Source organism: Euprymna scolopes, chromosome 22 (genome assembly GCF_053919585.1).
Source record: "Euprymna scolopes isolate OS-2025 chromosome 22, ASM5391958v1, whole genome shotgun sequence".
NCBI classification, from domain to species: Eukaryota; Metazoa; Mollusca; class Cephalopoda; order Sepiida; family Sepiolidae; genus Euprymna; species Euprymna scolopes.
The window spans coordinates 111624363-111649141 of NC_136503.1; the positions used below are offsets into that span (position 1 = coordinate 111624363).

The following is a 24779-nucleotide window of genomic DNA, read 5'->3' on the forward strand; positions in this document are numbered from 1 at the left end:
GTTTATGTTCATCTACAAAAGATAAAATGGCTGCACGTTTAACGTGTGTTTTAATACTAGCTAACATACCCACCAGGTGAAAGGTTATTATTATAATAATATACAGTAAATGAATTCCGTTGTATTTCTACCGTGCTTGAAACAATGATGGCAGAATGCTGAAAACATGATGGTGGTTAAGTGGTTAACGACATGAACTTATGATTCAGATGTTCCAAGTTCGAATCCAGTTTGTTCCACAAAATCATTTTCACTTAGGATGTTGGCAACCTTCACGTGGTCCCTCCCATAAGTACCTAGAAATCTAGAAAGAATTCTGACTAAAAAAAAATATTGTAGAAACCAATGCCAACAAAAGAAGCTATGGATTCATACAATGATGATGATGATGATGATGATGATGATGATGATGAATATAATTTATATAATAGTGGTATGGAAAACATTTTCTGTCTAGCGAGTGTCATAATTAGAATGGCATTAATTTTTCAAGAACTGAAGTTTTAGAAAAGACAAAGTTTCATTCTCACATTTAAAACAACTTTATTGAATCATCTTTGGTGATCAAGAAGTTAACGACACAGATTGATAACCTGGGTGTTCCAAGTTCAAATCCAGTTCGTTCCACAAAATCACTTTCGTTTAGGATGTTGGCAACCTTCTTGCGGTCACTCCCACAGACACCCGATGTCTTCTTGGGAAGAATTATTGTAATGCTATGGGTAGGCGTTCTCATTTCGTTCTTCCTCTCGTCCGTCGACCTCATCGAATTGCCAAACAAATAAAAGAAATACTTTGAACTCACTTTTTTTTAAAGACATTTTTATTTCCTGTCCGTGCTTTCCATTTTACATAACAAATTTTGACAGAGCCGTCACCGGCTAGCGAGGAATCATTGCCGTCTGCCCTCTTTCTCCTGCTATTCATGCCGTCACATCTTTCCCACTCCACTCTTCCTGTCTTCTGCTATCTCTGTGTGGCGTCACCAGTTCTTCTACCTCCTACTACTCCTCTCTCTATTTTACTCTGTTTTACTGCTCTCCATGTGACGTCGCCACACATTATAGTAAATTAAGACTAGAAAAATATCGGGGAAACGAATACCAACAACAGAATCTTCAGATTCATATGATGATGATGATGATGATGATGATGATGATGACTAACACTCTTTTCTTTTGCATTCCTTTGTTACTTAACAACGTGATCATCATCATCATCATCATCATCATCATCATCGTCGTCGTCGTCGTATATGTTATACTTAATTAATACATATCACATCTATAATATATATGGGACTATTAAAATTAATTTTAAAATTTGACTAATTTGGTCAATTCTATCAAAATATGCAATTTTTAATGAAAAAGTCCACTGCAAATTTTACCTAGATTAAAAAAAAACAAAATTAAAGCATTAACTTGACGCCATGATAGAGCACGCTTGCAAGAAAAAAAATCAAGCAAAAATTCTGATTTCTTTCATCTTTGCTTTCTAATATCCAAACAACTAATCTATCAGTAATTCTTTTTGTTATTTTTAATGCTGAAATGCAGATGCTTATTTTCTTTGCTAAAAATCTTGGAGATTATTTCATTTTAAAAAAATGTTCATTATTTGAATAGGAAACTTAACCCTCTGAAAACTGAATTTTTTTGTAGAAAAATACTTTTTATTTGCACCTATTTTTAAAATGACTCCGTCAGCTTCCATTTATCTAGTGTTTCCTTTTCAGATTAAATATGTTTTAAACTGATTTCAAAGTGTTTTTTAACATATTTTATTAACTGTTTGCTCATATATATATATATATATATATATATATATATATATATATATATAGCATTCATGATATATAAGTAGTACTGTTAAAATAAATTGTAAAATTTGACTAATTTTCATATTGTGATGGCGGCCATCTTGAATTTATAATGAGGTTAACAATCAGCTCATGGAAAAATTGTCATTTTTCATTTTCTCATGCACGTACTAATCAATTGATGAATTTATTGTGTGTATTTGTACAGCTTTTGTAAGACTACATGTCCCCCGCTTGACAACATCGCCAACTCCAAACATTGTGTGCCGTGGATTAATTCTCTTTCGTTTTCTCTGCTTCTGGTGGACAGATTGAAAACTTCTGTCTGTCGAATTTTATTTATTTATTATAGAATAATGGATTTTTACACCTATTTTCTAAAATGACTCTGTAAGCTGAACCCTTCATTATCCACTCAAACACTATCTATATTTGTATGCATATCAAAATAAATTGTAAAATGTAACTAATTGACATATTGTGATGACGGCCATCTTTAATTTATAATGAGATTGAACATCCGTTCATGTAAAATTGTCATTTTCTCATGCACATATTAGGCAACTGCTGAATTTATTGTATATAGTTTTGCTGATGTGTCTAAAATTGCAAATAAAACCAGTTTTGCATGTAGTCTTGTCTGCTATTAGAGCTTTGTGAACTGCACTAAGAGGGTTGAATATTTTTTTTTTTAATTTTTTTTTTTTTACAACGTGATCATCACTTATCAAGGCCCGGAAGCCACTCAGGGATAAGAGTTATTGCAAGTACATTACGTTAGTGTGGAGCTTTGATGAAGTGTTTACTTAAGGGGGCGGTTCATTAGGAATTTGTTAACATTGGACTTAAAGACATCCAAGTTGTAGTCCGGAGGGAAGCAGGCAGACGGAACAGAGTTCCACAGGCGTGCAGTTCTAAGAAAGAAGCTTTGTTCATGGAATCCACGTTTTGATTTAGGCACAGATATAGAGTGGGGGAAATTTTTCACAGTGGATTCAGCTAGACGGGTGTTTTTCGTGAAAGATTGGCGAGGGGGGACCAGAGATTGGAGTTCAGACGAGCACCTGCCATGGAAATAACGATAAAATAAGGATAGGCTTGCAACGTCTCTTCTGTGGGAGAGAGGTTGCAGGGTAGAGAAAAGGGCATCCCCCACTAAGCCACAAAGTCTATTTTGTACTCTGTCAAGGCAGGATAGGCTGTTTTTAGCAGCTCCTGCCCAGATATGGCAACAGTATTCCATCCTTGGACGTACTTGGCTTTTATATAGATAGAGAATTGCATCAGTAGTGAGATATCTTCTGGAGCGGTAGAAGGATCCCACCATCTTTCCAGCGACCTTGGCAACAGACTTGATGTACGTGTTCCATTTCAGATCAGGAGTAAAGGTCAAACCCAGAAGCTTGTCAAAACACGGGGCCTCACCAGACGAGAACCATCCATCACAATTGATGCCAGATGGGGATCAGAGCGTTGATGATGTAAGGATAGGAGTTTGGTTTTGGATCCATTATATATATTATATTTATATAGGGTGACCTCAGAAAAGAGCGATCAAAAACAAAGTCACCGACTCATGGAATCCTTAAGTATCCTTTTTGCCAGGCACCAATATTTATCTATATAATTATAAAACTCTGTGGACCGTTCGGGCGTCCTTGCTTGCTTGAATCCTGTATTATAATAAAGTTATATTCCTGTTTGTCGTTCACAATTTAATATTTACAAAAGCCACATCGTTTCAGAAATAAATCTTCATACTGAAAACGATTCCAGCATAAATTCTATATCTAGCGGGTGGGGTGGGGAATGTGGGGGGGGGGGGTTGTTCGACCATAAAATACGCTTAAATATGATATTTTAATTTGTCCAGATTTTGTATATATTATCATAGTCATGATTAAAAAAAAAAAAAAACGGTATTTGTTAAGTAGGTTTTTTTTATTAACACGATTCCAACGACTGGGAAAGCTCATCTGAGTTTAATATATATATATATATATATATATATATATATATATATATATATATTACTTGTTTATTGTACAGTTGCAGACTGTTCGATCGGCACAAAAACTTTGGCATCACTTGTGGGAAATTGGGTACGAAAAAGTGCCAGCTGATCAGAGTTAAGGGCAGGATTCTTTGACTTTTAACTTCTGTAATTTCTGTTTATTTCATCAAAAGAATAGTTAGTTTAAAAGGTTTTTGCAGATATTCAAATTATAAGAATTCTATTTGACTGAGCGAATGAGCTATTCTTGAAGGTCAATACAAAGATGCCCATGAACTTAACGCTATTATTCAATGTAAAATTTCAAGTGAGGTAGTCAAATACAAATCCATCGACACTGTTGTGAAAGCAGATAAAGTGGTTAATTATCCAACAGTTATATTTGCCAGGGATGCCACCGCATGTATTGCAACTGAAATTTGGTGTACTAATAATCATGTTGTGAAATATAAACCAATCCAAGCTTTGCAATGGCACATAGCTTGCAGTAAAAAAAAATTAACAAACAATATCATAGAAACAACAATCATAACAGGACCTTTCACAGATGAATATATCTTCATTCCATGCATTCCTATGATTCCACCGGATACATCATTACACTTTAGCAAGCAGTTTCCAATTTTATTGTCATTTGCAATAACCATCAACAAAGCACAGGGAACAATCTTTACAATTGTGGGCCTTACAGTTACACACTGACTGTTTTTTCACATGGACAATTTATGTTACATATTCAAGAGTCGCCAAACCGGAAAATCTCTATATCAGCTAAGAAACAACAAAAACTATACCCATGCAAAATGGAAAATTAAACCTATAAGAAACATGCTTTTTCTCATTTTGGAACTTTTTCCATTGCGCCAATTTGAGCCACAGCAACGCGTGGCAGGGTACAGCTAATATATATATATATATATATATATATATTTATACAAACATATATATATATATATATATATATATATATATATATATATATACCCACACACACATATATATATATATATATTTATACAAACATACACACACACATATATATATATATATACACACACATATATATATACACATACACACATATATATATATACACACACACACACATATATATATACACACACACATATATATATATATATATACACACACACACATATATATATATATATATACACACACACACATATATATATATATATATACACACACACACACACATATATACACACACAAATATATATACACACACACACACACACACACATATATATATATATGTATATATATGATTATTGGTGACAGATGATATGACATGTCAGTCAGTTTATAACTGCCGGAAACAAATCTGAATGGGAAATCCTGTGCGAACTCTGTTGAACAAAAGAAAATAACTATAATCGCTATGATATTTACTAGTATCTTATAACTAGACTACCCGTGATCCGTTGGGTCAGTATATGTTAAAGCTAGCCATGGAATAGTGAATATATTAATTATGACACAAATATGCGTGTTTGCGAATACAACGACGATTACCACTTTAACTATAAAGAATTACATTGCTTAATATCCGGAAATTACTTATTTGCTGAAAATTTAAATGCAAGTTGTTTTCAGCATACTCGAAAACCTTTAGAAGTCGTCATTTTAAAGGAAAATGTTAAGGTGGAAAGCAAGTAAAAATTTACCAAATCTTCTATTTTTATATTTGCTTAAAAAAAGTTGCATAGTGTTGGTCATCCGAACCTTAAAATTTGTCTGGCCTCACTTCAGCCGAATGGCTTTTTAAAGAAAGAAGTGTGACTCTTAATGAAAGCACTTATCACAAGACAACGGCTTTGTTTTTGTAACATTAAATGTTTTGCGTTTGTTTTAGTATCTAAATGTGACGTCACCGTCTTGAGGGAGCGCTTTGGTCCCCATTGGAGAGGTTGAAATCCCCCTGGACCCTGACGGAGACTGGGTAGATATGCTAAGATTGTCTGTGGAACGTTAATTGAATCCCAGACAATGGCGGGTAGCCTGTCGGAAGTGATATGCTTGCACTTGAGAGAAAGAGACATAAATTTTATTGTTTAACGAGATTTGTACTTGTTGGCCTGGAGAACACCCATTCAGATTATAGCTCTATGAATGATAGGTTTTGACCCCTTGAGGTCGTGAGAAGAAATAAGCTCCCCAAAAAACGCCCAACGGCCCCCTCTCTGCCTATCCTGACCAGCCATCCAGTGGACGAAGAAAGAGATTTGTGAGACTTAAAATGTTTTGGTGAACTGAACGATGTACATATGTAAAAATCTGTAACTTTTGTGAAATTAACTTTTCGTAGTTAGAAAACCTGATTTCGTCTGTCTTTACTTCTCAACGTGCATGTGAGCTTTGCTTTTGCTTTCAGCAGAAACGACACGAAACCTGAGACGCTGAGAATCCATGTGAAGGACTCTCGGTAGGCTTGACATCAGGAGCCACAGTTTCCGAAGAAGTTAGAGGTCAGTTGCTGACCTGAGCATGGGCGCCCATGAGCTTATGATTTGATCCTGAGGGTGAAATTGACTTAAAATTTCTTATATTGGTTGCGACGGAAAAGAAAAAAAAAAAAGTACATCGACAAACACAGAAAAAAAAAACTTTAATAATAGAAAGAGACAGACAGAGAGAAACGTTTGGAAAAAAAGAGAGAGAGAAAAACTCAGAGACGGTAAAACAAAACAAAACAAAAAAAACTGAAAAACAAAAACTAAGACAGAAAAAAAGAGAGACTGATAGTAAACACAAAGAAAAAAAAAGGAAAAAGGGAAGAAGAGAAAAGTGAAGAGAAAAGTGAAGAGTCTGATACGTGAAATTATAAAACATAGAGACAGTGAAGGGGGTGGGAAGAAAAAGAGAAATAACTCCCCCCCCCCGATCTTTTTGGAAATACGCGCGGACGAGGACGAAGAAAAGGGAAGAGAGAAAGACAGAAGGAGACGGTAAGGTGATTTTTTTTTTTTCTGTTTCTGCTTGTCGTCTGCGTATCCTCTCGGTGATAGCGAGAGAGAGAGAGAGAGAGAGAGAGAGAGAGAAAGAGAGAGAGAGAAAAGGAGAGCGCGTAGTTGGGATTGCATTATATTTGATGTGTGTCTAACATTGAAAGAGAAAGGTTGAAGAAGAAGAAGAAGAAAAAAAAAGAGAGAATGTAGTTTTTAAGGAGATATTTGTACAGTCTTTTTTGAGTGGTTAAATTGTATTAAATTGATTTTTTTTTCTCCTGTTTCAATTGTTTATGTGATTTTTCTCTTCTTGCTTTCATCGATTATATTGTGTATATTTGATTGTTTTGGGTATTATTGGGGCGTAGGGTTGGTTGTTTTTGTTTTATGGCATATCAACCCTTTCTAGGTTATTTAATGCCGAATCCAGTGATTTTGAAGAAAAAGTTTTTAATTGAATATATATATATATTTTTTTCCAAGTCGGTTTCTATTTAACCCATAGTTGGGACCCGTACTACCACTCCGGGTCAGAGTGTACCTGGGAGCAATGCCAATTAAAGGGTGGTTCCACACTCCCCAAAGCCAGCAAGCTAGGGCCTCACCATCGGATATAGTTTAAGGTCATATCTAGGATCTGGGGCGTAGATAATTAAATAAAAAGAAAGGATGGTGATCGCAGATCTTAAAGAGGTCACGGGGGTCACATCCGAAGTGTTGGGCACAGGTGTGGATGGTTATGGGACGAACACAGATACGGATAGTCCTAGGCGGTGGATTGACAAGATCCATGGGGTGCTCACAAATAGGGTAGAGTAGAGTTTGGGGTCGAACAAAGTCACAGAAGAATTTCGAGCCTTGCTGGGGCACTTGAGAATTCCGAGCTTCTGTGGGAAAGCAAGTGAACTTAACGACTGGCTACAGGCGGTTGGAAAGAAACAAATCATTTACGGTTTGAGGGATGCGGAGATGTTTCTTCTTGCCTACGAAGCTGCCTCAGGGCCCATGTCCAGATTTATCAGCAGATAATTCCAAGAGAACTCTCAGCTGACCTGGCAGCAGTTAAAGTCAGCCCTAATTAAGGAATTTAGCAGTGAAAGTATGGCCATTGACGCTTGTCCAGGAAAGAAATTAGCGGATTAGTTGAGAGAGAGTCTGAACTGGCGATAAGAGCTTTCTCGGACCAGACTGAGAGGGCGGGCCGATACAGGTCCTGTTGGCTGATGGGTGAGGCTCTTCTGGATCATGATATAAGGGCAGATGTGTTGAAGGGTAACCCCGTTAAGCTGAGCGAGGCGGAAGAGCTTGCCCAGACCAGTGACCGAGTTTGGGGGCGTATTTGAAGTTCGAGACTGTGGGAGGAGGTCAGATCGGACCCTTCTCCTGTGAGAAAGCCGAGGTCAAGACCAGCAATGGAAGTTAACCCCCCCCCCCGGGAGATAGTCGAGGAAGACTGGGATAAGGAAATTATTTGGAATGGGACATTCGTTATGGCCACTATAAGCCCGTGCCTGGAAGAATGGGACTGGTATTCTTTAGGTGTGATTATAAGGGTCATTAGGTGGCAGAATGTCCGACCCAATGGGGAGGTAATCCCTGGGATCTGCAGCCCTACCGCCACAAGTGTAGTAAACACGGGCACGAATCTAAATGGTGCACCAATGCAGGTGACTGTCGCTTAGGAATTGGCCGATATGCTCGAGCAGAGCAACGACCTCCACCCGAGGACAAAACAAAAGGGAACGGACGAGAGGCTCCAAATCGGAAAATGAGATGCGCCACCCGAGTGCAACCTGTCCTAAAACTAGCTTCGGGATACGCTGGCGTATCGCCAAGGATATAAGGGCACCGGCGACCCAAACGGTATCAAGGCACTTGTGCTGTTGGACGTGCAGACAAGCCAATCATATAGCCAGAATCTGTCCAAAACTGCATTGTTGGAATTGTGGGGAGACTGGCCACAAGAGAGGGGAGTGCCCTCAGAAAAGAAGGAGGTCCCCAAAGCAAGGGGGAGGATGCTGCTCAAGAGAGGAGACCAATGTCCAGACGGACGGGCCGTTCATGGGCGAGGAGTATCTGTCACCGGCACCTGCTCAGGGCTGGTCAACAAAAAAGATGCCGCTCAGAGTGTGTCAGGTTCTGACGGAAGCAGGAGGCTTACCTGGCTTAACCTGTCCTGTAGAGGTGGGAGGTGAAACATTGACAGCTCTGGTCGACAAAGGAGTAGCTGTGTCTTTACTGGGTGTGGATGTGTATGAGAGGCTGAGAGGTAAGGAACCCTTGCAGCCCATGAATGTAGAGTTTACCCAGACAGATAATACTGACCTCCAACTCGAGGGAATGACCACAATACCCTTCAGACTAGGTGACTGCGGAGGACAGATGAAAGTTTATGTCGCAAAGAATTTATAGAAAGAGTTAACGCTTGGTAATAACTGGTTACAAAGTCAGGAAGGGAAAGTCAGTTTTGGACCACCCACATTGACTATTTTACCGGTGAAAATTCCATTGACCAAGGCTGGGCGACTGAGGACACCATAAATTTCCTCTTGGATGAGGTAGGCTTCAATGCCGAAAGAAGCTAGTTTAACGATGAGTATTAAACTCATTCGAACACTGGGGGAGACGTTAGCTGACCCGGCTATATTAATAATAATAATAATAATAATAATAGTAATAATAATAATAGTAATAATAATAATAATAATACCGAGAATGTTTAAGGGAAATTAGGTGAAATACGTTTCTGGCATCAGCACCTCTCGAAAAATTGTACGGGGGGGGGGTTCTTCCTTCTGGTCGACTGTGGTTAGTATAATTTAATTTTGATGAAAGAAATGTATTGAAATAAAGGTGTTGATTTTTAAATATTGTGTAATGAAAGAACTTCTCAAAATGCTTTTGTTGTGAGTCGTGTAGAAGGAGGGAAATGAGCATAGCTAAACTCTACTGTGTGGACGGGGGGGGGGTGCGTGGGTCGCTGGCCGCTAGACTGACTTGAATGGTGTATGGGTAAAGCTCGCAGCATGATAGCCTGCAGAGTTGACGACCGTCTCACCCCACCACCCTCGTGCGCGTTGGAAGGGGGAGGAATTTATGTGAAATATTATTTTTTTCATGGCAGGTAGGACCGAAGGAGAGATCCTTCGGTTCTACCTGCCATGTTGATTGATAATTATTGATTGAGGTTCGTGCGATGAATTACCACAAGTGATATTATCAAGTTGAACAGATGATAATCAAATTTAGTATAATAAATAAAGGCCTTGATTTTGATAGTTAGAGTTGATTTTTTTTTTTTTTTAAAGATTATAACCATTTTCCTTTTTGCTATCCTTTTACCTTTTTTTTTTTTTTTTTTTTACATGGGTGTCACCACTTATCAAGGCCCAGAGGCCACTCGAGGATAAGGGTTAATAAGTATACATTAGTCATTGTGATTTTAGCATAGTAAACAGTGGGAATTTTGTAACTTGGATTACTTAGGGGGACGATTCAATTAGAACTTGTTCACATTGAACTTTTTCTTTTTTTTTTTTTTTTTTCATAGGTATCAACACATTATCAAGGCCAAGAGGCCACTCAAGGATAAGGGTTAAAGAGTGTACAGTAGAAATTGGACAATATAATAATCATTAGTAATGAAAATTTGTTAAATTTGATAACTTATATGGAACGGCTCATCAAGAACTTATTTACGTTAGACTTGAAGACAACCATATTGTAGTCAGCCGGAAAGCAGGAAAACGGAAGACAATTCCACAGGCGTGCAGTTCTAATAAAAAAGCTTTGTTCATGGAATCTACGTTTAGGTTTAGGCACAGATAAAGAGGGGGGGGAATTATTGATAGTGTTTACAGCTAGACGAGTGTTTCTTGTGAAAGTTTTGCGAGGAGGGACCATAGATTGAAGCTCAGTCGAACACTTTCCATGAAAATAACGATACATCAGAGACAAACTTGCAGCATCTCTTCTGTGAGATAGAGGTTGCAAGGAAGAGAAAAGGACATCTCCTACGAGGCTACGAAGTCTATTTTGAACTCTATCAAGGCAGGACAAGTCCTTTCTAGCAGCTCCTGCCCAGATGTAGCAACAGTATTCCATCCTTGGACGTACCTGGCTCTTATATAGATAGAGAATTGCATCAGCAGTGAGATATCTACTGGATCAATAGAAAGATCCCACCATTTTTCCAGCGGCCTTGGCAACAGATTTGATGTACGTGTTCCATTTAAGATCAGGAGTAAGTAATGGTCAAGCCCAGAAGCTTGTCAAAACTTGAGGCCTCCTGAAGACGAGAGCCATTCATTTCAATTGATGCCAGATGTGGATCAGAATGTTGATGATGTAAAGAGAGAAGCTTGGTTTTGGATGCATTAAAAGTAACCAGCCACTCCTTTCCCCATTGTACTACATCTGGAAAGAACTGATAATCAGATCGGACAGAGGTTGGTTGAATTTAGTTGAGCAATGTTAATTTCGGCGATCAAATGGACCCTTGAGAAGGAATTAGACCTTTGCCTCAGTCGGGAAGAATTTCTTAATCGAGAAATAAGAGTCAAGAGGCCACTAATTGAGTGGGATTAATTGAAAATAATTATAAGTATTACTGGGCGAGGTAGTAAATTAATTGTATTGCATCCAAATTAGCTCAAGAAATGATTTATATTTTTTTTAGACAGATTTTTTCATTTCGAATAAATTGTGCACGTGGTGTTTGCCCATGGAGACATTAGTCAAGAACAGAATTTCTTGCGAGATATAGGGGCGTTAACTGAATGTACGTGACCTGCTCGGCTTGCGAAGGCCGTTAAACATTACGCAATTCTAGTATTTAATTTTTTTTTTATATATATATATAATTAGTTGGAATGAATTCCAGAGCATTTCAGCTGAACTGTAGGTGTTAGAATAGGTGGTGATTGTAGTTAGCCGGTCCCTTGGTATTACTAGGTGTGTCCGGGCAGGGCCCACTTAGGCACACCACCTGGGTGAGGCGAGGCGCTGGGTGGGGGCATGGCTGACTTCTTATAATTTTTATACGTAGGAACATGTTCTGAAATATCGAGGGGGATTCAATGAGCTAGGGAATCGTGTTTTGAAAAATAAACAAGAAAGGTGGTGCCTCTGACCTTCAGAACCCTGTGGTAATTCAGGGGTAAGGAAGAATGATGACGACTCAATCGAGGGGTTTTGAGTGTGGTGACCGGGGACTTTTTTTAAACAGGGGAGATAACACTTATGAGTTAAAAAAAAAATTGACAATTTTGAATAAGTTGATAATTAAGAAATACAGGATTCTCGAACTGAAAAAAAAAACCTGTGAGTGACATTTATAAATGTTGAAGTTTTTTGGAGTTATCATTGTAAATTGTGAAAAAAAAAAAAAGAACAAGCAAAAACTTTCATAATGCAAAGAAAAAGAGACTTAATGACGCTGAATAAAACCATGGACTTCTGAATTTTATTGCTTCCAATGAACTTTTTGATCTTCTTTCTAATTCTTTGGTGAACTATGACTTTCTTATGAACTTTTGTATGAAAGAAAAAGGGGGAGAACCCTCGTTGGAGGGTGGCTATCAGATTATGTATATGTTATCTTTTCTTGACAGATAAACCCACGACGGAGAAAGGGGGCGTAAGAAACCTGGTGGCGAGCTGTGAAAGAGGCGGAGCAGTGTGTTGGGATTAGACCTATTGGTTCTGTATGAAGCAATGGGTCTACAGGGGCAGGATGTGACGTCACCGTCTTGAGGGAGCGATTTGATCCCCATTGGGGAGGTTGAGACCCCCATGAGCCCTGAGGGAGGCCGGGTAAATATGCTAAGATTGTCTGTGGAATGTTAATTGAATCCCAGACAGCGGCAGGTAGCCTGTCGGAAGTGATATGCTTGCACTTGAGAGAAAGAGACATAAATTTTATTGTTTAACGAGATTTGTACTTGTTGGCCTGGAGAACACCCTTTCAGACTATAGCTCTATGAATTATAGGTTTTGACCCCTTGAGGTCATGTGAAAAGTCTTGTTAGTCTCAGATTTTCAGAACGGTGGACATATTGCTGAATTACACACATGCAATTTGGATCTGGAATTCCCCAGAAAACGTATTGAACTCTGATTGGTTGAATGTACTGCCGGACCCCAACCCGTCCCTGAATATTTAAACAAGCGCCCAGGTATTTTTGAGCAGATTTCGCCGAAAATCTCGAGAAGAAATAAGCTCTCCCAAAAACGCCCAACAGCCCTTTCTCTGCCTATCCTGACCAGCCATCCAGTGGACGAAGAAAGAGATTTGTGAGACTTAAAATGTTTTGGTGAACTGAACAATGTACATATGTAAAAATCTGTAACTTTTGTGAAATTAACTTTTCGTTGTTAGAAAACCTGATTTCATCTGTCTTTACTTCTCGATGTGCATGTGAGCTTTGCTTTTGCTTTCAGCAGAATCGACACGAAACCTGAGACGCTGAGAATCCATGTTAAGGATTCCCAGTAGACTTGACATCACGAGCCACAGTTCCCGAAAAAGTTAGAGGTCAGTTGCTGACTTGAGCATGAGAGCCCACCACATAAAATTGAAGCATGAAAAAATGAAAATTAATTTTAACTGTTTTATACCGATTCCAATAAAATAAAATTCGTAAAAAGCCGATGAAAAAAAGACAAAAGAAATTTAGTTTTGCATATTTTAAACGTGAAAAAATTTTCGATTAAAAAAAAACCTTCATGGCTTTGTTTTCATGTAATACGGATATGCAGAATTTTTCCAACCCGATGGACGATTTAAACGCCTAAGCAAGTTGATCTGAGTTTTATAATTATATAGATTTTATGCAAAACAGTTTTTAAATAAATTTCACTTACTTTTGCAGCAACACAACCAACGTGCAAATCTACTAAGAAACCAGGTAAACTTTTATTACTTATTGCATTTTTACGATACATGCTACGCGCATCAGCATCATCACATATTTGGTTTAATGTCTGTTTTACATGCTGGCATATGTTGGACGGCTTTTTAGAAAATGACATCCAAGCTTATTCTGGTTAGGTCTTTATTTATCCTGCTTTCTCTCGAGCCAATTCTTATATCTTCCTTCTGGTTTCCTTAGCCTTCCCCAATTAACTGACCCTGCTACTTCAACTGTTCTATATCTATTAACCCAAACACACCTCATTATCCTTTCATTATATTTGGTTTAACGTCAGTTTTATATACTGGCATGTAGTGGACGGCTTCTAAAAAAATGACATTCATGTTTACCTATCTCTGACTAGGTCTTTATTTATCCCTCTTTCTCTCAAGTTCATTCTTACTTATTCCTCCCATTTTTTCTTTTGCTTTCCCTTCTAAACTGACCCTGCTGCTTAAATATACATCTATGAACCACAAGAACTCTCATCCATTCTTTCATTGTTATATTCGGTCTAACTATGACACTACATAGCCCCACCGACAAGCTGCCGAGGATTTTTCGTTCATCTTCTTATGGCCATATCATCATTTTCTCACTGTTGACCATCGATGTTGACAGGTTCACAAGTAGAAAAATAAAATACAACACAGGTGTTTGTAGGTATGTATTGAGCCAAAAAAAAAAAAAAGTTGTAGCAGGCAGGCTCGAACCCGTGACGCGAAGGCGGATAAGAAAGTGGAGGTATGTGTAAGGGTGTTGGTTGCGCAATAAAAAAGAAAAATGGAAAACTGCGAACGCAAAAAAAAATGTTGTAGTAAGCAGGTAGGCTGGAACCCGAAGAAACAAGCATTAAATGTTTTGAAAACTATGTATAAAGTAATAGAGCAAAAACTAATTGAATATTATAAAAAAAACAAAGTTTTGAAAACTATGTATAAAGTAATAGAGCAAAAACTAATTGAATATTATAAAAAAAACAAAGTTTTGAAAACTATGTATAAAGTAATAGAGCAAAAACTAATTGAATATTATAAAAAAAACAAAGTTTTGAAAACTATGTATAAAGTAATAGAGCAAAAACTAATTGAATATTATAAAAAAAACAAAGTTTTGAAAACTATGTATAAAGTAATAGAGCAAAAACTAATTGAATATTATAAAAAAAACAAAGTTTTGAAAACTATGTATAAAGTAATAGAGCAAAAACTAATTGAATATTATAAAAAAAACAAAGTTTTGAAAACTATGTATAAAGTAATAGAGCAAAAACTAATTGAATATTATAAAAAAAACAAAGTTTTGAAAACTATGTATAAAGTAATAGAGCAAAAACTAATTGAATATTATAAAAAAAACAAAGTTTTGAAAACTATGTATAAAGTAATAGAGCAAAAACTAATTGAATATTATAAAAAAAACAAAGTTTTGAAAACTATGTATAAAGTAATAGAGCAAAAACTAATTGAATATTATAAAAAAAACAAAGTTTTGAAAACTATGTATAAAGTAATAGAGCAAAAACTAATTGAATATTATAAAAAAAACAAAGTTTTGAAAACTATGTATAAAGTAATAGAGCAAAAACTAATTGAATATTATAAAAAAAACAAAGTTTTGAAAACTATGTATAAAGTAATAGAGCAAAAACTAATTGAATATTATAAAAAAAACAAAGTTTTGAAAACTATGTATAAAGTAATAGAGCAAAAACTAATTGAATATTATAAAAAAAACAAAGTTTTGAAAACTATGTATAAAGTAATAGAGCAAAAACTAATTGAATATTATAAAAAAAACAAAGTTTTGAAAACTATGTATAAAGTAATAGAGCAAAAACTAATTGGATATTATAAAAAAAAAACAAAGTTTTGAAAACTATGTATAAAGTAATAGAGCAAAAACTAATTGAATATTATAAAAAAAACAAAGTTTTGAAAACTATGTATAAAGTAATAGAGCAAAAACTAATTGAATATTATAAAAAAAACAAAGTTTTGAAAACTATGTATAAAGTAATAGAGCAAAAACTAATTGAATATTATAAAAAAAACAAAGTTTTGAAAACTATGTATAAAGTAATAGAGCAAAAACTAATTGAATATTATAAAAAAAACAAAGTTTTGAAAACTATGTATAAAGTAATAGAGCAAAAACTAATTGAATATTATAAAAAAAACAAAGTTTTGAAAACTATGTATAAAGTAATAGAGCAAAAACTAATTGAATATTATAAAAAAAACAAAGTTTTGAAAACTATGTATAAAGTAATAGAGCAAAAACTAATTGAATATTATAAAAAAAACAAAGTTTTGAAAACTATGTATAAAGTAATAGAGCAAAAACTAATTGAATATTATAAAAAAAACAAAGTTTTGAAAACTATGTATAAAGTAATAGAGCAAAAACTAATTGGATATTATAAAAAAAAAACAAAGTTTTGAAAACTATGTATAAAGTAATAGAGCAAAAACTAATTGAATATTATAAAAAAAACAAAGTTTTGAAAACTATGTATAAAGTAATAGAGCAAAAACTAATTGAATATTATAAAAAAAACAAAGTTTTGAAAACTATGTATAAAGTAATAGAGCAAAAACTAATTGAATATTATAAAAAAAACAAAGTTTTGAAAACTATGTATAAAGTAATAGAGTAAAAACTAATTGAATATTATAAAAAAAACAAAGTTTTGAAAACTATGTATAAAGTAATAGAGCAAAAACTAATTGAATATTATAAAAAAAACAAAGTTTTGAAAACTATGTATAAAGTAATAGAGCAAAAACTAATTGAATATTATAAAAAAAACAAAGTTTTGAAAACTATGTATAAAGTAATAGAGCAAAAACTAATTGAATATTATAAAAAAAACAAAGTTTTGAAAACTATGTATAAAGTAATAGAGCAAAAACTAATTGAATATTATAAAAAAAACAAAGTTTTGAAAACTATGTATAAAGTAATAGAGCAAAAACTAATTGAATATTATAAAAAAAACAAAGTTTTGAAAACTATGTATAAAGTAATAGAGCAAAAACTAATTGAATATTATAAAAAAAACAAAGTTTTGAAAACTATGTATAAAGTAATAGAGCAAAAACTAATTGAATATTATAAAAAAAACAAAGTTTTGAAAACTATGTATAAAGTAATAGAGCAAAAACTAATTGAATATTATAAAAAAAACAAAGTTTTGAAAACTATGTATAAAGTAATAGAGCAAAAACTAATTGAATATTATAAAAAAAACAAAGTTTTGAAAACTATGTATAAAGTAATAGAGCAAAAACTAATTGGATATTATAAAAAAAAAACAAAGTTTTGAAAACTATGTATAAAGTAATAGAGCAAAAACTAATTGAATATTATAAAAAAAACAAAGTTTTGAAAACTATGTATAAAGTAATAGAGCAAAAACTAATTGAATATTATAAAAAAAACAAAGTTTTGAAAACTATGTATAAAGTAATAGAGCAAAAACTAATTGAATATTATAAAAAAAACAAAGTTTTGAAAACTATGTATAAAGTAATAGAGCAAAAACTAATTGAATATTATAAAAAAAACAAAGTTTTGAAAACTATGTATAAAGTAATAGAGCAAAAACTAATTGAATATTATAAAAAAAACAAAGTTTTGAAAACTATGTATAAAGTAATAGAGCAAAAACTAATTGAATATTATAAAAAAAACAAAGTTTTGAAAACTATGTATAAAGTAATAGAGCAAAAACTAATTGAATATTATAAAAAAAACAAAGTTTTGAAAACTATGTATAAAGTAATAGAGCAAAAACTAATTGGATATTATAAAAAAAAAACAAAGTTTTGAAAACTATGTATAAAGTAATAGAGCAAAAACTAATTGAATATTATAAAAAAAACAAAGTTTTGAAAACTATGTATAAAGTAATAGAGCAAAAACTAATTGAATATTATAAAAAAAACAAAGTTTTGAAAACTATGTATAAAGTAATAGAGCAAAAACTAATTGAATATTATAAAAAAAACAAAGTTTTGAAAACTATGTATAAAGTAATAGAGCAAAAACTAATTGAATATTATAAAAAAAACAAAGTTTTGAAAACTATGTATAAAGTAATAGAGCAAAAACTAATTGGATATTATAAAAAAAAAACAAAGTTTTGAAGACTATGTATAAAGTAATAGAGCAAAAACTAATTGAATATTATAAAAAAAACAAAGTTTTGAAAACTATGTATAAAGTAATAGAGCAAAAACTAATTGAATATTATAAAAAAAACAAAGTTTTGAAAACTATGTATAAAGTAATAGAGCAAAAACTAATTGAATATTATAAAAAAAACAAAGTTTTGAAAACTATGTATAAAGTAATAGAGCAAAAACTAATTGAATATTATAAAAAAAACAAAGTTTTGAAAACTATGTATAAAGTAATAGAGCAAAAACTAATTGAATATTATAAAAAAAACAAAGTTTTGAAAACTATGTATAAAGTAATAGAGCAAAAACTAATTGAATATTATAAAAAAAACAAAGTTTTGAAAACTATGTATAAAGTAATAGAGCAAAAACTAATTGAATATTATAAAAAAAACAAAGTTTTGAAAACTATGTATAAAGTAATAGAGCAAAAACTAATTGAATATTATAAAAAAAACAAAGTTTTGAAAACTATGTATAAAGTAATAGAGCAAAAACTAATTGGATATTATAAAAAAAAAACAAAGTTTTGAAAACTATGTATAAAGTAATAGAGCAAAAACTAATTGAATATTATAAAAAAAACAAAGTTTTGAAAACTATGTATAAAGTAATAGAGCAAAAACTAATTGAATATTATAAAAAAAACAAAGTTTTGAAAACTATGTATAAAGTAATAGAGCAAAAACTAATTGAATATTATAAAAAAAACAAAGTTTTGAAAACTATGTATAAAGTAATAGAGCAAAAACTAATTGAATATTATAAAAAAAACAAAGTTTTGAAAACTATGTATAAAGTAATAGAGCAAAAACTAATTGAATATTATAAAAAAAACAAAGTTTTGAAAACTATGTATAAAGTAATAGAGCAAAAACTAATTGAATATTATAAAAAAAACAAAGTTTTGAAAACTATGTATAAAGTAATAGAGCAAAAACTAATTGAATATTATAAAAAAAACAAAGTTTTGAAAACTATGTATAAAGTAATAGAGCAAAAACTAATTGGATATTATAAAAAAAAAACAAAGTTTTGAAAACTATGTATAAAGTAATAGAGCAAAAACTAATTGAATATTATAAAAAAAACAAAGTTTTGAAAACTATGTATAAAGTAATAGAGCAAAAACTAATTGAATATTATAAAAAAAACAAAGTTTTGAAAACTATGTATAAAGTAATAGAGCAAAAACTAATTGAATATTATAAAAAAAACAAAGTTTTGAAAACTATGTATAAAGTAATAGAGCAAAAACTAATTGAATATTATAAAAAAAACAAAGTTTTGAAAACTATGTATAAAGTAATAGAGCAAAAACTAATTGGATATTATAAAAAAAAAACAAAGTTTTGAAAACTATGTATAAAGTAATAGAGCAAAAACTAATTGAATATTATAAAAAAAACAAAGTTTTGAAAACTATGTATAAAGTAATAGAGCAAAAACTAATTGAATATTATAAAAAAAACAAAGTTTTGAAAACTATGTATAAAGTAATAGAGCAAAAACTAATTGGATATTATAAAAAAAAAACAAAGTTTTGAAAACTATGTATAAAGTAATAGAGCAAAAACTAATTGAATATTATAAAAAAAACAAAGTTTTGAAAACTATGTATAAAGTAATAGAGCAAAAACTAATTGAATATTATAAAAAAAACAAAGTTTTGAAAACTATGTATAAAGTAATAGAGCAAAAACTAATTGAATATTATAAAAAAAACAAAGTTTTGAAAACTATGTATAAAGTAATAGAGCAAAAACTAATTGAATATTATAAAAAAAACAAAGTTTTGAAAACTATGTATAAAGTAATAGAGCAAAAACTAATTGAATATTATAAAAAAAACAAAGTTTTGAAAACTATGTATAAAGTAATAGAGCAAAAACTAATTGAATATTATAAAAAAAACAAAGTTTTGAAAACTATGTATAAAGTAATAGAGCAAAAACTAATTGAATATTATAAAAAAAACAAAGTTTTGAAAACTATGTATAAAGTAATAGAGCAAAAACTAATTGGATATTATAAAAAAAAAACAAAGTTTTGAAAACTATGTATAAAGTAATAGAGCAAAAACTAATTGAATATTATAAAAAAAACAAAGTTTTGAAAACTATGTATAAAGTAATAGAGCAAAAACTAATTGAATATTATAAAAAAAACAAAGTTTTGAAAACTATGTATAAAGTAATAGAGCAAAAACTAATTGAATATTATAAAAAAAACAAAGTTTTGAAAACTATGTATAAAGTAATAGAGCAAAAACTAATTGAATATTATAAAAAAAACAAAGTTTTGAAAACTATGTATAAAGTAATAGAGCAAAAACTAATTGGATATTATAAAAAAAAAACAAAGTTTTGAAAACTATGTATAAAGTAATAGAGCAAAAACTAATTGAATATTATAAAAAAAACAAAGTTTTGAAAACTATGTATAAAGTAATAGAGCAAAAACTAATTGAATATTATAAAAAAAACAAAGTTTTGAAAACTATGTATAAAGTAATAGAGCAAAAACTAATTGAATATTATAAAAAAAACAAAGTTTTGAAAACTATGTATAAAGTAATAGAGCAAAAACTAATTGAATATTATAAAAAAAACAAAGTTTTGAAAACTATGTATAAAGTAATAGAGCAAAAACTAATTGAATATTATAAAAAAAACAAAGTTTTGAAAACTATGTATAAAGTAATAGAGCAAAAACTAATTGAATATTATAAAAAAAACAAAGTTTTGAAAACTATGTATAAAGTAATAGAGCAAAAACTAATTGAATATTATAAAAAAAACAAAGTTTTGAAAACTATGTATAAAGTAATAGAGCAAAAACTAATTGAATATTATAAAAAAAACAAAGTTTTGAAAACTATGTATAAAGTAATAGAGCAAAAACTAATTGGATATTATAAAAAAAAAACAAAGTTTTGAAAACTATGTATAAAGTAATAGAGCAAAAACTAATTGAATATTATAAAAAAAACAAAGTTTTGAAAACTATGTATAAAGTAATAGAGCAAAAACTAATTGAATATTATAAAAAAAACAAAGTTTTGAAAACTATGTATAAAGTAATAGAGCAAAAACTAATTGAATATTATAAAAAAAACAAAGTTTTGAAAACTATGTATAAAGTAATAGAGCAAAAACTAATTGAATATTATAAAAAAAACAAAGTTTTGAAAACTATGTATAAAGTAATAGAGCAAAAACTAATTGGATATTATAAAAAAAAAACAAAGTTTTGAAAACTATGTATAAAGTAATAGAGCAAAAACTAATTGAATATTATAAAAAAAACAAAGTTTTGAAAACTATGTATAAAGTAATAGAGCAAAAACTAATTGAATATTATAAAAAAAACAAAGTTTTGAAAACTATGTATAAAGTAATAGAGCAAAAACTAATTGGATATTATAAAAAAAAAACAAAGTTTTGAAAACTATGTATAAAGTAATAGAGCAAAAACTAATTGAATATTATAAAAAAAACAAAGTTTTGAAAACTATGTATAAAGTAATAGAGCAAAAACTAATTGAATATTATAAAAAAAACAAAGTTTTGAAAACTATGTATAAAGTAATAGAGCAAAAACTAATTGAATATTATAAAAAAAACAAAGTTTTGAAAACTATGTATAAAGTAATAGAGCAAAAACTAATTGAATATTATAAAAAAAACAAAGTTTTGAAAACTATGTATAAAGTAATAGAGCAAAAACTAATTGGATATTATAAAAAAAAAACAAAGTTTTGAAAACTATGTATAAAGTAATAGAGCAAAAACTAATTGAATATTATAAAAAAAACAAAGTTTTGAAAACTATGTATAAAGTAATAGAGCAAAAACTAATTGAATATTATAAAAAAAACAAAGTTTTGAAAACTATGTATAAAGTAATAGAGCAAAAACTAATTGGATATTATAAAAAAAAAACAAAGTTTTGAAAACTATGTATAAAGTAATAGAGCAAAAACTAATTGAATATTATAAAAAAAACAAAGTTTTGAAAACTATGTATAAAGTAATAGAGCAAAAACTAATTGAATATTATAAAAAAAACAAAGTTTTGAAAACTATGTATAAAGTAATAGAGCAAAAACTAATTGAATATTATAAAAAAAACAAAGTTTTGAAAACTATGTATAAAGTAATAGAGCAAAAACTAATTGAATATTATAAAAAAAACAAAGTTTTGAAAACTATGTATAAAGTAATAGAGCAAAAACTAATTGAATATTATAAAAAAAACAAAGTTTTGAAAACTATGTATAAAGTAATAGAGCAAAAACTAATTGAATATTATAAAAAAAACAAAGTTTTGAAAACTATGTATAAAGTAATAGAGCAAAAACTAATTGGATATTATAAAAAAAAAACAAAGTTTTGAAAACTATGTATAAAGTAATAGAGCAAAAACTAATTGAATATTATAAAAAAAACAAAGTTTTGAAAACTATGTATAAAGTAATAGAGCAAAAACTAATTGAATATTATAAAAAAAACAAAGTTTTGAAAACTATGTATAAAGTAATAGAGCAAAAACTAATTGAATATTATAAAAAAAACAAAGTTTTGAAAACTATGTATAAAGTAATAGAGCAAAAACTAATTGAATATTATAAAAAAAACAAAGTTTTGAAAACTATGTATAAAGTAATAGAGCAAAAACTAATTGGATATTATAAAAAAAAAACAAAGTTTTGAAAACTATGTATAAAGTAATAGAGCAAAAACTAATTGAATATTATAAAAAAAACAAAGTTTTGAAAACTATGTATAAAGTAATAGAGCAAAAACTAATTGAATATTATAAAAAAAACAAAGTTTTGAAAACTATGTATAAAGTAATAGAGCAAAAACTAATTGGATATTATAAAAAAAAAACAAAGTTTTGAAAACTATGTATAAAGTAATAGAGCAAAAACTAATTGAATATTATAAAAAAAACAAAGTTTTGAAAACTATGTATAAAGTAATAGAGCAAAAACTAATTGAATATTATAAAAAAAACAAAGTTTTGAAAACTATGTATAAAGTAATAGAGCAAAAACTAATTGAATATTATAAAAAAAACAAAGTTTTGAAAACTATGTATAAAGTAATAGAGCAAAAACTAATTGAATATTATAAAAAAAACAAAGTTTTGAAAACTATGTATAAAGTAATAGAGCAAAAACTAATTGAATATTATAAAAAAAACAAAGTTTTGAAAACTATGTATAAAGTAATAGAGCAAAAACTAATTGAATATTATAAAAAAAACAAAGTTTTGAAAACTATGTATAAAGTAATAGAGCAAAAACTAATTGAATATTATAAAAAAAACAAAGTTTTGAAAACTATGTATAAAGTAATAGAGCAAAAACTAATTGGATATTATAAAAAAAAAACAAAGTTTTGAAAACTATGTATAAAGTAATAGAGCAAAAACTAATTGAATATTATAAAAAAAACAAAGTTTTGAAAACTATGTATAAAGTAATAGAGCAAAAACTAATTGAATATTATAAAAAAAACAAAGTTTTGAAAACTATGTATAAAGTAATAGAGCAAAAACTAATTGAATATTATAAAAAAAACAAAGTTTTGAAAACTATGTATAAAGTAATAGAGCAAAAACTAATTGAATATTATAAAAAAAACAAAGTTTTGAAAACTATGTATAAAGTAATAGAGCAAAAACTAATTGGATATTATAAAAAAAAACAAAGTTTTGAAAACTATGTATAAAGTAATAGAGCAAAAACTAATTGAATATTATAAAAAAAACAAAGTTTTGAAAACTATGTATAAAGTAATAGAGCAAAAACTAATTGAATATTATAAAAAAAACAAAGTTTTGAAAACTATGTATAAAGTAATAGAGCAAAAACTAATTGAATATTATAAAAAAAACAAAGTTTTGAAAACTATGTATAAAGTAATAGAGCAAAAACTAATTGAATATTATAAAAAAAAACAAAGTTTTGAAAACTATGTATAAAGTAATAGAGCAAAAACTAATTGAATATTATAAAAAAAACAAAGTTTTGAAAACTATGTATAAAGTAATAGAGCAAAAACTAATTGAATATTATAAAAAAAACAAAGTTTTGAAAACTATGTATAAAGTAATAGAGCAAAAACTAATTGAATATTATAAAAAAAAACAAAGTTTTGAAAACTATGTATAAAGTAATAGAGCAAAAACTAATTGAATATTATAAAAAAAACAAAGTTTTGAAAACTATGTATAAAGTAATAGAGCAAAAACTAATTGAATATTATAAAAAAAAACAAAGTTTTGAAAACTATGTATAAAGTAATAGAGCAAAAACTAATTGAATATTATAAAAAAAACAAAGTTTTGAAAACTATGTATAAAGTAATAGAGCAAAAACTAATTGAATATTATAAAAAAAACAAAGTTTTGAAAACTATGTATAAAGTAATAGAGCAAAAACTAATTGAATATTATAAAAAAAAACAAAGTTTTGAAAACTATGTATAAAGTAATAGAGCAAAAACTAATTGAATATTATAAAAAAAACAAAGTTTTGAAAACTATGTATAAAGTAATAGAGCAAAAACTAATTGAATATTATAAAAAAAACAAAGTTTTGAAAACTATGTATAAAGTAATAGAGCAAAAACTAATTGAATATTATAAAAAAAACAAAGTTTTGAAAACTATGTATAAAGTAATAGAGCAAAAACTAATTGAATATTATAAAAAAAACAAAGTTTTGAAAACTATGTATAAAGTAATAGAGCAAAAACTAATTGAATATTATAAAAAAAACAAAGTTTTGAAAACTATGTATAAAGTAATAGAGCAAAAACTAATTGAATATTATAAAAAAAACAAAGTTTTGAAAAC

General features: G+C 29.7%; 1 protein-coding gene across 1 annotated transcript in view; it reads left to right on the plus strand.

The window, feature by feature from the left end:
• The window catches only part of LOC145243651 (uncharacterized), a 75961-nt gene that overhangs the window by 44909 nt on the left and 6273 nt on the right, over nucleotides 1-24779 (plus strand). The window contains exon 3 of the mRNA XM_080106696.1: nucleotides 13681-13716. Within this exon, the coding sequence (XP_079962822.1) occupies nucleotides 13681-13716 (36 nt within the window). The remainder of the gene's footprint in view (nucleotides 1-13680; nucleotides 13717-24779) is intronic.